At 33.4% G+C, this 14,516-nt stretch overlaps 1 protein-coding gene across 1 annotated transcript in view; it reads left to right on the top strand.

Annotated features, from left to right (window-relative positions):
- Nucleotides 1-14,516, top strand: part of Nulp1 (Nuclear localized protein 1) — a 68,016-nt gene that overhangs the window by 18,799 nt on the left and 34,701 nt on the right. The window contains exons 5-6 of the mRNA XM_069845634.1: nucleotides 8,753-8,886; nucleotides 11,859-12,052. Coding sequence (XP_069701735.1) covers nucleotides 8,753-8,886; nucleotides 11,859-12,052 — 328 coding nt within the window. The remainder of the gene's footprint in view (nucleotides 1-8,752; nucleotides 8,887-11,858; nucleotides 12,053-14,516) is intronic.

Raw genomic sequence — 14,516 nt, forward strand, 5'->3', positions numbered from 1 at the left:
ATTTTGTCAAACGAGACAAAACCAAGTTTCACAAACACACGAGGGCCAAAAAGATAACTTTACAAATGTGTATCATATAATATTTTTCTACGATAGCACAAATTTACATTAAATAAATATTTCAGATTGGTGAAGTTATAAGATAACGTCTAAATTCAGAAATGATTGATTGGTTTCTTCCGAGGTTTTCCCCAGCCGTGGAACTGATGCCAGGTGGTCTATGACGAGTCCTCGGCCTCACTTCACTTCACCCCCGTTTTTTGGTCTGATTACCTGGTTGGGTTTTTTCCGAGATTTTCCCCAACCATAAGGCAAATGCCAGGTAATCTGTTGGAGAATCCTTGGTCTCACCTCATCTCACTACATCTTGCCAAAAAATTGTAAAAAAATTGTAATTGTAATCTTGTAAAATTTTGACTTGCTCCACATCTTAAAGCTTCATTGCTAATGTAAGGTCTATGGCATACAATAAATGAAATGAAGAAAAAAAATTAAAAAGAACTATTAATAATTAAGTATTCATAAAATCACAGCTTGTTTTATTCATGATCCCAATTTCATGGCCATGTAAACCGGTCACAATCAATAAAACAATTATAGAAAGTTGAATGATTCATCTATAGCTGCAATGATGTCGAAAACGTTGTAGGCTAAATAGTTTTTATAAAGTCCGACTCTCACGTATTAAGAGCCATTCACAATAAAAAGTAAATGCAAACGTGATGTGAACACCAAAGCTTGCGGTCAGGTTATTTAATGTAACCATTCACATTAGAAGTGAACGAAAACATGAACACAGAAGTTTGCAAACTCCAATCTTTTTGTTTGCTATAATATTAGTGACTATATTGATACATGAAGCCACATTAAATAGAGTGCTATTGGAGAACAGTGGAAGAAACAAATAAAATAGAATGACATCGTTTGACAAAATATTATTCCTCTTCCAGTCACTGTCTCTATCACAAACCTTAACATTCATATAAAGATAATACACTGAAAGAAAATAGGTATATGGAAGACAGTCGCCATTAACATGAAGTGCAAGGGTATGTGCAGTATTTTATTAATTTATTTTATCATATTCACAACATTATAGCTAACCTATGATATTAATCATATCTAGCATAAATACTAATTTGTAGTGGTCAGCCATATGTCCTACTATGTGGAACAAATAAATATCTCACATTTGCAGTTCTTTTATATGAACATAAATTATTCGACTGTACTTTCATGTGATTCTTCTCTGTGTTTGCAGTCATCTGTTTACTGTTATATTTCATGGCCTTATATAAATGATGACTTGACTGCTTACCATACTATAATACGTTTTTGCCTTAATGTTAAGGTTTTCATTGTGAATTGGCCTATTTCTTTCCAGAAATTTTTGTTAGTAAGTTATTGATTTTAACACAACATTCTGGAGATGTTTCTCAATTACATTTCTGGAGTCAGAATCATAAATAAGTAACCATGGAATCATAGTCTATTAGACTGATGAAAAGTGAAGTTACTTCAGATCCTTAAAACAGTGCAGCATTGAGCACTAAATAATATATGTAACATCAGAATAATATAGGTTAAAATGTAAATATGAATGTTAAATTTGTTACTTATTTGTGTTATGTGTAATATTTACACCATGAAAGATCGAGGTAATGCATTACCTAATTTCTAACTGAATGAAATTTGTACAGTGAATATTGCCTTTTCTTTGGCAGTGCATAAAATGAATAGCAGTGCCTAAAGTGATTACTTATGTCTTTACGCACTAGTGTTTAAAAGCTCTCTTTACACACTATCATAGAAAAAATATTATTCATCACCAGCAATGGAAAAAGACCAAACTACATCTCTTCTAAACAATCAGCTATTACTTTCTCCCTCACTTAGAACGAAAAAGAGAAAGTTTTATAATATTTTTTGCAGGAATACATGTCTATTTAATTGAATCAGTGGTTCTGAAAAGAGCATAAGTCCTGACGACCAAAGTTTTGGTAAACTAAAAAAAATTATCATACAAACGAGGTTTTAGCTTTAATGTAAGGACAGTTCTTTGGCTGTTGCCTGCCGATTATAAATCTGCATTTTATGCTAAAGTTTTAGCTTACGGTAAGCCTGTAAAAAGAGTTTGAAATGAGTGGACTGATCCCATTTTCAAAACTTTCAAAATGAAAGTATAAATACTATGTTTATTTCGCTATACTGGAGAATTAGCACGGCCACTTTGAACCGTGCCGTTACGTTTACCACCAAATTTAAGTAAATACACAATGTCACCAACATAAGAACATGACGTTGGTGTGTGGCGTAGTTGGCGGGAGAAATTTTTTCTCTCTCTGTCTACCTCCTTCGTTCTGAACATTATTGAGAGATAGCACCACTGTTAGCGACAATGTGTATTTGCGTAAATATTGCGAGTAAATTATGACGAGTGCCTTAGATGAGAGGCTCGGGACAGAAACAGTTTTGCTGTAGCGCATGCGCGGACCTCTCATGCAGTGGGAGCGTGATCCTTACTTGAATTTATTTTTGCGTGTACTTGCAGATTAAATGATTGAGATCCCTTCTTGCTCCGGTTACAGGCCTTGCATTTACGAAGGTTATGTTATGTTAGCTTATATTAGGTTAGGTTAGCTTAGGTTAGGTTAGATTAGATTAGCTTTGGTTAGGTTAGATTAGCTTTGGTTAGGTTAGATTAGTTTTGGTTAGGTTAGCTTAGCTTTGGTTAGGTTAGGTTAGCTTTGGTTAGGTTAGGTTAGCTTGATTTGATTCGTCCATGTAGTAGTTAAAATTATATAATATGACAGTTTTTGATTCGTAATATTGTTAAAAAATAATAGGCCTATAATGAAAGCGGTGAATAATTTCATGGTCCTTAAATTTTTTTTCGTAAAAGGCTAGGTATTTTTCGATAGGCCAGAAATAAAACAGCAACGCCGTCATAATTACGTACTTTACGCTTTGGCGAACATTAACCGGAAATTTACTTTCCGTCATTTTAATTGTATTCCGTGAAACACACCTTTTTTCCTGTTAATTTCCTTGTGATAACCTAGTTTATTATCTTATTACATCTTCATTTTGTTTTAATGCATTCAAAAAACCGCCGTTGTACTACATAAGACCTTGAACTAGACTAATGGAGTGAATTATTTAAGAATATAGTCGCGAATTTGACTACCACCATTTCGATTATATTTTGTTTGATACGGCTCGGTACGGCCCGGTGACTAGTGGCCAGCGAGTAGAGTCGACTATCGATATTGGTCTGCCGTGCGTATTATCCAGTTGTTCCGTTTATTTTTTCATAAAACAATATTGATCACTAAATGAACAGAATATATAGCATCTTATAAGTGTTTGAAATGAAATTACTTCAAAATATGATATAAAAAATGGAAAGTTACTTAATTTTATTTTAACAAAAAGTTCATTCCATGTCTTCCCCATCCTTGGTTGGCCAATCGCATATCGTCATAGAAGGGTCAGTGCTCATCTGGGATGTACTTTTTCATCTGAACGATGTCCTCAATTTTCTTTTTGTTTATTGGACACTTATCATTGTATCCCTTTTCAATTGGTAAAGATATGACGTCCTGTTTAACTAATTTAAAGTGATGGAACATCAGTCCGTCAATAAATTTGTAGGTCTTTATACACCATCATTGCCTTTCTCGCATTTGAACATAGGGTACTTCGAAAATCCCCCCCCCCCCTCCCGGTAAGGATTCTGTGGATAAAACTTCTTCTTGTAAAATTTTTTCCACCAAGCTTCATAATCAACACAAAAGATTCCTTCATGTAATACACTAGTAAATTTGCCATGTGGAACTGTGGGACTGGCAGTGATTCACTGTACGACCACCATGTAGGGCCAGCCATTTGTTTTGAAGAGGACATGAGTTAGGGACTGATTCCTATTTCAAAACAAACGTGATATTCAGCCACATACTGAGGCCATAGTGAACCTTGGACTGGTGCCTTTTGCATATAAAATTAGGTTTAGGCTTTTAGAATGCAAAAACAGCAATATGCTATGTCATTTTCTGAAAAAATGTGTCTGGTGGATACTCTTTTCAAAACCACTGATTCAGTTGTGATACAGGATAAAAACGAGATTTTGAGGCAAAATGTAAGAAATAATATTATTTTTTACAATTCCATAATACTGTATATGTCTATTTAATTCTATGTTTATATTTGTCAAATAAATAAATGAATGTTGTTTTTGGTATAAATATTTGCAGTACAATTAATTATCCATTTGTGTTCCAGTTTTCATGCTAGTCTCTGACCGCAGCTATACTGCAGTTTTCCACCAACAGTGTTAGGCAATACTGGTTATAAGAGCGACTTATCCATGCATATGAAAGGTTTCCATTTAAGAAATCTTTATCTTATTTACAGCAGATGCTGAAAATGATCATGCACACACTCATTGTTTTCAACTAGTGACAAAAATTTAATCTGTTGCCTTTATCTCTAGGAATAAATTGTTGTACTGAGATTGTTTTATGTGGTTTTAATTGAAGCAATTTTGTGGCAATTCATATTAACGATTTAAACACTCCAGTCTCTTGAGCAAGACTTTTAAAGGGAGACTTCACTGAAAATCATGAACATTTTCCAAAAAAAATTTTATTGGCTATTTCACTTCTTTAGAATATATATTGAGTTCAGTTCTGATTACAAATATGTTTACATTTTTTTAACTTAAGGCTGTAAGGAGTAAGGAGTCGTGGCATTTAAAGAACTGTCAAAATTATTTTTTCATCAAAGAATTCTTTTTTACAAATTTCTGATTACATATCCACTAACTTTTTTGCTCTAAAGTTGGCTCCCTGAAGTTACTAGATGAATGTAGCAAAGAAGAATTTTAATAGGTATATGTTACATATTCATTTTACTTTCAAATCCATTTTTTCGTAAGTTTATTTTTCTTGATTCAACACTAACTTTTTTATGCCAAATATTAATCAGTCTGGATGAAATTTTCACTGCAAGTATTTATCAGGTAGCTGCATGTTTCTATCCATTTATTTTGTAAGAAATGATGCTAGTTTGTTTTATTAATATTTTTTATGAATTGAGGCACTCAGAAGCAAAGTGATACAAGTGATGTTTAGTAAGTTTTGAGATAAATGACTTTGAAGTTGAAAAGGAAATTTAAAAAATCTGTTATAGGACTATGTTGCTGTAAATTACAGTTGTATATGTTGGTACCTATATTTTTTAACTTCTAAATAGAAATTATCTATTCTAAAACAGTTTAGGTAAAATAGGGTCCTAAAGTCACTTGTATTATTTTGCCATGAAAATATTTTTGTGGAGAAGTAATATAAGTACAACGGTTTTCAGTATTTATATATTATTTAAAACAAGAACATTGCTTACAACATTGAAACATTCCTTTCTTGACAGATTTGAGCTTTCTTATTATCATATTATAACATAAAATATGTCTATATAACCTAAAGAAGAGGGTTAAGAAAATGTTTAATTTTAAATTAAATTCAGCCTTAGTCACTGCCCATTACGTCACTAGCCTCATCTGAATAAGTTACATCTCTCTCTACTGAAACATCTATGTTTCTGTGATGAAGTGCATCTGTAGGCCTCCTACCGCGAGTATTCCTTGAACATTCCTTGCCCTCTTCCACGTTCACGATCTGCAGTCCTTATTATAGGCCCCTACTCATGCTTCAGGTCATCAGAAAAAGAGTGGTGGGATGAATTTCTTTAGCTCTTGCAAGTTGCTCCACTAAGCAAAAGTTATCCTTATTGGATCACTGTTATAGTTGGTCCAGCTCAATGTGTGCAGGCGTTCCACAAAGATGTTTCGAAAAGTCAGCACTGTAATATATTACCTCTCTCCATAATGGCAAATGAATTAGTCATAAACAGAAGAAACGCAACTATGTAAACACGCACTTCTATTAGTTTGCCTGCCAGTCAAAACTCTGTATGCATTGTAATACAAGAGTAAGGCCAACATGGAACAGCACCGACTGAAATTTGCACTTATGTTACTTTTTCTCTAAACAGAAGTGACATTAAAGATTTAGAATATACACTTATCTCACTTTTAAAAAAAATGTCACTTGTATCACTTTGCTTCTGAGTGCCTCAATTATAGAAAAAATAACATTTTCAAAATTAAAAAAAAAAAAATAGATATTTCATAAAATGAATGCATAGAAATGTGTCTCTATGTCTTGTGAATGTAACAAAAAAAGGAAACTTAAAAATTGATTTCTACTGAAAGCTTGTGTTTGAAAATATTCCTAAAAAAAAAAAGAAAAATAGAAAAAAAATCTAAAATCCAGATACATTTGGGAGTTCAGAATTTGGATTTTGTTAGTCCTTTACATAGTAAATATGGTCTCAAAATTTGGTTTAAAAAAAATTATTAGGGAAAAAGTTGTCATTTTTAGAGGCGTGTCCCCTTAAGTTATTTGGTGGTATGTGTTCTAATAGTTCACCTATATTGTTTAGTTTCTGCTCTGTTAAAATCCGGCATTACACATTTCGCTTCTTTTCAAGTAATTTTCCTGATTCTTCCAAATTTTTCACAAGCCTTTGATGAGAGTTCTCTACTCGAAATATTACCTTAGGAAATTCACCTCGAAATAGTCTTACTGTTCTTCCAGCTGACTCAGTTTTAACAAATATATCGTACAGAAACACTCGTTGGTGTAAAGAATATTTCGTACATAACATTTTGTTACCCTCGTCACAAAGACAACAGGTCACTACAGTACTTAATTCTTCACACTGTAAAGAAATATTACTTATGATCTCACAAAGACAGAAACACTAAAATCATGTAACTGTAAGCTATTCACTCAGTGTAAAACTTATTGAATGCCACTGAACTGGCAAGACACTCAAATTACTGTAGCTTAGTCTTGATCACACCCATGGGTGGGCAACTCGTGCTCTCGAAGTGTGAACACAACCTCAGTGCAGATAGAACGGACTCTCTGCTGTAGAGTCTGTATAAAAGTTCACTCGCGTCTGCAGTAAGTGGCGGCTCGTTTTAAGTGAAAAACAATATAATGCCCAGATCATTTACCTTTAGTGATGAGTTGGAAGAGAAAGATTTTTTTATTAAGAAAGAAGGTAAAGCTTGTATTATGTTCTATTAACTTCCTTATGCATGACATTTTATGTTACAAATAAACAAGTGAAGGTTTTAGTAAAGAAATACTGTCTAGATCTGCTTTAGAATAGCTAAAGGTAAAAATGAAATATCAACAAGGTGAGACGGATATCAAATATCGTTTAACGTTGTGCGTGCGAGTTACAGAATTGCACGATATATGATCGACTAGCTGAGAGCATTTATGGTTAAATTTGAAATGTGGCAGTATCATGTAGAACATAGACAACTTCACTTTCTTTGACTATAAACTATCTTGAAGAGTGATAAGAAAATCTTATCAAATATAAGACCCTACTTCAAGACCTACAGGAGAATTCACTGGTAAGTTTGGAGAAACTGACAATTGACAAGGAATCGAGATTTTTCTGAAATTATTTTGGCTCACAGCCAATAGAAGAACCTGAAAGTTTATAGCTTGAATTGATAAATCTACAGAACAGCACGCCACTCAGATTCCAGCGAAATCAGGAATCGAACTGTTCGTAATGTTGCCTAAGTCAGAATTTCCAAATATACTCTTCACTTCCATATATACTGTATGTACTTGAGTCAGAGTTTAATACAAGAAAGAAGTGTAAAAGCTCTCCATGTACAAAAAGAGCTTAGAAGTAAGTTTATTTCATCTGCTGTGACACGTGAAAAATACTTCCTTAAATTTGTGTTTGTTTGCGAATATAAACTATTACATTTCTGAGAACAGAGGAATACTCTTTAATGTATAAAGACTTGTAAATTCTCGCGTTCTATGTTTCAGATAAGACATATGATAATAAATATTAACAAACAGTATAATAATAAATACGTGTGGCAGCTATGTTTGTTGTCTCTTGAAAAGGTGTATTCAGGTTGTGTTTCCAGTACTAAACTAATTTACAAAGCTAGGAAATAATATAATTTTGTTATGTGTGTTTAGGTACAGTCTGTCTCCACATCTGTGGAGTAACGGTTAGCACGTCTAGCCACTAAACCAGGTGGCCCGGGTTCGATTCCCGGTCGCGGCAAGTTACTTGGTTGAGTTTTTTGGGGGGTTTTCCCTCAACCCAATATGAGCAAATGCTGGGTAACTTTCCGTGTTGCACCCCGGACTCATTTCACTGGCATTATCACCTTCATCCCAACTCACCTGGCTGAGAACCCGAGAAGAGTTATTCTATATCAAACGCCGGGAAAGCCTCAAGTCATACAAACAACTTGTAACTGCTGCGGCTGGCTCCGTCTGTCTTTCTCTCTTTCAAGGTTTTTTTAGCACTTTGTAAGCACAAGTTGCCCATCCATGATCATACCTGATAACAGACAGCAGAAAAGTGACTCATAAACAAATAATCTTACTGTATTAGACTTCACTGAAGTAAGTCCATCTTTCAGCAATGCCCATCATGTTTATATTTTTAGATGGAACCATTGTTTTTTCTCCTCTCCCTCATTAAGTGCAATAACATAACAAGAAATTACGATTTCAATTAAGTAATCTTGCAAGGAACAGTTGCTAAGTCGAAAACCAAACCCCTGATCTTGTTTCTTAAAGAGACTGTTAAGCTGATGTTATGCAGATAGTAACTATTTTCAATTTGTTTGTAACAGGCTTATCTATGAAGTTAGTTGGAAATATTCATTATGATTATGCATATTTTCAATACGAACACAACACCAACTATCAGCAGGTCCAGAAGAGGTTCCTGGATGCTGTGGAAAGTCTCAATCCTGACAATATCGTAGTAAGTAGATATATTTTATTGGGAGATGTGTGGACTTTCTGTGGCGAAAGTTTATTGATACATGTTAAAGAATCTACATTATTTGAAACAATTACAATATATATGTTGTTAAGATAGTGTTTTCAGTCACCCTGTTTCTCCTGATACAGTGCCATTTTGTTGATTGAAATCCTTTTTTCTCGAAAGCTTTATTTTGGGTTGGATAATTATACTGTTTCTCTCAGTGCACCCAAGAAACAAACTGCCTTGATATTTAAAATCTTCTTACCGAAGATGAACGTAATTACACATGCATATATTCGTTAACTTTGCCTGCTGACTCTGTTTACTAATGTTGTTTTCTAATGCCAGGCTTCGACAATTAAGTCATTTGACCTCTTGCACTCCAATATTTTTCAAAGATATTGTCATGGTCAGCCACTGAAGCACAGATTTTGAGGTATTTCGAATCCATTTCTTGGTTTGAGTTGCACAATGGGCAGTTAGGGGACTGATATATTCCAATTCTATGCGGGTGTTTGGCCAAACAGTCATGGCCTGTTGCCAATCTAAATGCAGCTACAGACGATTTGCATGGTAAATCGGGAATTAACTGTGGATTATAATGCAGAGTGTTCCATTTTTTCCTTTGAGATTGTGTTATCAAATTGTTTGTTGAAATCTAAGTACGTATATTTAATAAATCTTTTCACATAGTAATACATAGATTTAGTAAAAGGTCTGTAAGTAGCAGTGCTGCCCTTCTTTGCTAAATCATCCGCATTTTTGTTTACTAATGTTCATCAGTTGATATTGTTGTTTAGTCAACTCTCCGAAGACAGGTCTGAACCTCAAGTGATATCAGCAAGGCACCACTTATGAGGCAATGAGACCAGGCAATAATGGGGTAGGGTGGCCAGTTCCTCAGTTGATATTATTATTTTGATTTATTGTCATGGTATATAGACTATATTGAGTGTATAGTTGAGTACATGATACAGAGAGACTAGTTTTCGTGGTAATTTTTTAAGCCCTAGCTTCATTTATCCATGAGCATTATAAAATGAAAAATAGGATGTACAACTTAGTCATAATGTTAAATTGGAATTTTGTTTTGTTATCAAATATGAAAAGTATACAGTGTTGCATGTGTAATACAAAGTTTCTCTTTCGCGTAGTTACATTGTAAACCACGTTCAAATTCAAATAAAATAAAATTGCTGCTGATTGTAACATTACAAACAACTACGATTATTTAAATGTAGAAACTGTCACTGAAATTGGAAAACAATAAAATTGGCAACTTAAGCAACATTCACAAACCATATTTTCATAGAAGTCTACTACTCCACAGAAATCATGAATGGGAGATTCAATTGAAAGACTAACAATTTATTATTATTATTATTATTATTATTATTATTATTATTATTATTATTATTATTATTATTATTGCTGCTGCTATAGGGTGTTTGTTCAGGAGTCAATCAGTGTGAGTCAGCAAAATTTGTATTTCCTTCTCCTTCCTTTTTAATAATAAACAAACGCTTGCGTATAAATTATGCTGCATAAAACATATGAACTACTGCTTAATGCAAGACTTGTAGAAATATGATGATAATAATAATCACACTCCCTTTCTGAATCTTATAAAACCTTAAAAATGTTGAACCCTTAAATAATTTATAGTGATTAGCTTCTTAGCAGTCGATATATAGGCAATATATATTTGGTATCCCATGTTTTTTTAGTGATTTCGTAAAACCATGCGATAAACTTAACAGAAATAAACCTAGAAATTTTATGCCATGATAATGTACCAAATCAAATCATTTTCTCCATTTATAATTTATATCAACAAAATTAAATTTCCGTAAGAACTGAACAGTCATCATGCCAGAATTCAAGTTAACCAAAACACGTTTCTCGATACATTACTGTTTGCCGAGGATCAGATTCTTACCGCTAAAACAGAAGTTGATCTACAAAAAGCCATTTATAATCTATAAATAATCACTTCAGATTTCAATATGGAAATCTCAACAGAGAAAACAAAAATCATTATGTTTTTAGGACGAGATCCAGTTCCAAGTAAAATCACGATCAATAACTAATTAAATGTGTCAATTCATTTAACTATTTAAGCTATAATTTATCTTATACTGATGAAGATATAGTAAGCAAAATATCTAAATTTATATAAATCACTGAAGTAATTAACACCTTCCAAGTTCAAAAATATATGAGGCTAAAAATCTATAAAACACTTGCTCGTCCAGTTCTGACTTCGGCAGTGAGGCATGGACAATCAGAAAAGCTGATCAGGAAAGGCTAATCAGCTGAAATGATATTTAAGAGATGTACAGCAGGATGTTCATTGCTCGAACACCGTAAAATGAAAATATACTGAAAGAACTAAAAATAGATCCTATAGTTCATTTTGTTCAACAATATAGACTACACTGGAAGAAACATGTCGAAAGGATGGATCACACAAGATGGCCTAGCTAGACAAATTCATGCCAGTCCACTTGTGGAGTAACGGCTAGCGCATCTGGCCACGAAACCAGGTGGCCTGGGTTCCATTCCCGGTCAGGACAAGTTACCTGGTTGAGGTTTTTTCTGGGGTTTTCCTTCAACCCAATATGAGCAAATGCTGGGTAACTTTCGGTGCTGGACCCCTGACTCATTTCACCTTCATCCCATTCAGACACTAAATAACCTAAGATATTGATAAAGCGTCATAAAATAACCTACTAAAAAAAAAAACAAATTCTTGCCTATGTGCCAAAAGGAAGAAGAAATTTGGAAAGACCATGAAAATGCTGGCATGAGACTGTAACGGATCTACTAGGGTCTAACATGTGAAGGACATGATGATGATAATTTTTTGCACAATATCTTATGATTTCAATAATTTACTTGTCTATTGCCTTGACTTTTTATGAAAAATTGTGGTATATCTATTCTAAGCAGAAATCTGTTGGTTTCAGGCAATAATCAACGAGGTCCCATATCATGTAGATGCCCTGATTCAGTTGTCAGACCTGTGTAAAATAAGCGAGGATCTGCAGATGGCCGCTCAGCTCAATGAGAGGGCACTGTATTGTCTGGAATGTGCCTTCCACCCACTTTTTAACATGGCTAAAGGAAACTGCAGACTTGACTACCGCAGACAAGAAAACAGGTAATTAGTTGTCTTCATATCAAAATTCATAAGCTAGCAGTGAGAAAATATGAAGTGAGTACTTGATTTTAACTAATATTACAGAGGCTATTTTTTATACAGTCTGACTAAGAAGCGACCTTTGCTGGGCTTGGTGAAGGAGAAGTTTTGGAGAAAAGCTTGGGTTACACCACTACTGTAATTTTTTTATCCTATCTCTAAGCCTAGTTAGTCCATTTCCTGCTTTTTTCCCAATGCATAGTTTAGCTGAATTTCAGTAGTCTTCAAGATCAGTTTATTTTATTCTGTGGAATGTGTTTTTCTACAGTAAGCAGGTTGAAAAAAAGTGCAGAGAAAATTTAGAATAAAACTTCTGTGAGTGCTTATGTCAAGTAGAGGCTGTCCACAAATATGTAATTTCAGAATTAAAGGCTCAATATTAGCTCTGAAGAAGATATCTCTACATGTCTTTATGGAAGGACGCAAATAGCTATAGAGTTGATGTGTACTTTTTAAACCCCACTAACTAACTGTCTTTATGAAAGAAAAATAGATCACATTGTTCCATTGGAACTTAAGTAAAATCCCTTAGATGTCCATTGCAGGAAGTGAGTATTGACATATCATCTCATTTTAGAGTGTCTTCTTGGTGATGTGTAACGGTTTTAATGCAGACACTTTATTTTTACATGTTTGGCAGCTACATCTTATGCACTTGATCCCAAAATAATATGAGAGTTCAACTTGTATTTGATTAGCAAGTCCAAGGTACATCATAACGTCACGTGTCTTATTTCTCCCTCCACCACAACTTAGTAGTGGAATCAACACATGTAGACTTAGTAACAGAATTTCAGTAACCTTATGCACTATTGCAGTATGATGGAAAAAATAGAAGCAAGAGCACATAAAGAAGAGTGAAGCATGAATTATTTTGTTGCGTATATAGACAGAAGTATTTATTGTGTAATACACAATAAAATAATGTCCTCCATAAAGGTGTATAAGTTAACTATATAAGGGATTTACTAAAAGTAATGAGTTTATATCATAGAAAGGTAAATTTGTCATTCTGTGATTATTATTAATGTTGTTATGGTGATTACTACTAAATATTATTATGATTGCTGTTACTATTATTTATAACAATAAACTGCTTAGTTTTATTCTTAAGAAGTTACAGTAGAACCCCTCTTTTATACTTTTCGAGAGACCAGCAAAAAAATGGTGTAATTTGAGGGAAACAGTTTAGTGGTATTACAAAACTACAGTAATTTATTTATTTGATACAAACTCATTCACAGAATGAATTTACATTTTTTCACTAGTTTTTTCTTGCGAAGAAGTTTGATATATATATATATATATATATATATATATATATATATATATATATATATATTGCAATGACTCTATTTGTTTTTCAAGTTCATACAGATTCTTAAAAATAATGTCAGCACCATCAGCAGCAGAAAGATATTTCCACAGTGTTTCTAAAACTGCAACTGTCTCTGCACTTGTGGAAATAACATCATCATCGTCATCATCGTCAGCATCACTGTCATCACTTTCAAATTTAAACCCTCTAAAATAATAGTTATGTAGTTCTCGCATGTTCGTGATCCTGATATTGTAAATGGCTTTAAAGAAGAGTTCACAATGGGGAGCTTGGTTCTCGGCTGTTGATGTTTTCATATAAAGTAAAGTTTATGTTCAGGAAATTTTACTTCTTGACAAGTAGATTGGTGTAGGTGCACTTTAAATTCAAATTGCATAATTTCCCCAATTCTTTTAATGTTACACATGGCTTAATAATACATCGACATTTGTGAATCCTTTTGTGCATATGTTAAATGCAGTATACATTTTTCATCATGATTGGGAAATGGCATGCAGAACAAATGTGAGTAGGCAGGTACTCCAAGAATTGCTTGGTGACAGTTTAATTAATAAAGGAGTGTGGTCAACAAGATCGCCAGATTTAACACGTGTTATTTTCACCTTTTGAAATAAAATGGAAACAATATCTAGACATCAAACCCTTCACTTTGCAAGACAAAATATCTTATTTTCTCAAATACCTTGCACACTATTTTTTTTATGAAATATACAAGTAAAAAATATGGATGCATAGCTTATTCAAAATGAAGTTGGCAAGATTGCCCAATTTTCCTCCATTATCTTCCTGCATGGGTATTTCAATTGTTAACATTATTTAATGGAATTTAGATTAACAGTACATGTGTCAGTATCAAGTTCAAGTGTAATAAGAGTATAGTTTATGCATCTTATATTTTTAATTCTGAAAATGAGTATCACTAAAGGTACGAGATTGTGATCCTTTATTTGAAGCAAAAAACTTAAAATTATCGAATGTTAATAAACATGGAAATCGTGACGCATGCTGTTTGTAGGATATCATGTAAAGGTCTGTTAAACAAGCAAGACAACTGACATGCATGCAGTGTAATGCATAATTTACAAT

Source organism: Periplaneta americana, chromosome 14, assembly GCF_040183065.1.
Source record: "Periplaneta americana isolate PAMFEO1 chromosome 14, P.americana_PAMFEO1_priV1, whole genome shotgun sequence".
In the NCBI taxonomy this organism is placed as follows: Eukaryota; Metazoa; Arthropoda; class Insecta; order Blattodea; family Blattidae; genus Periplaneta; species Periplaneta americana.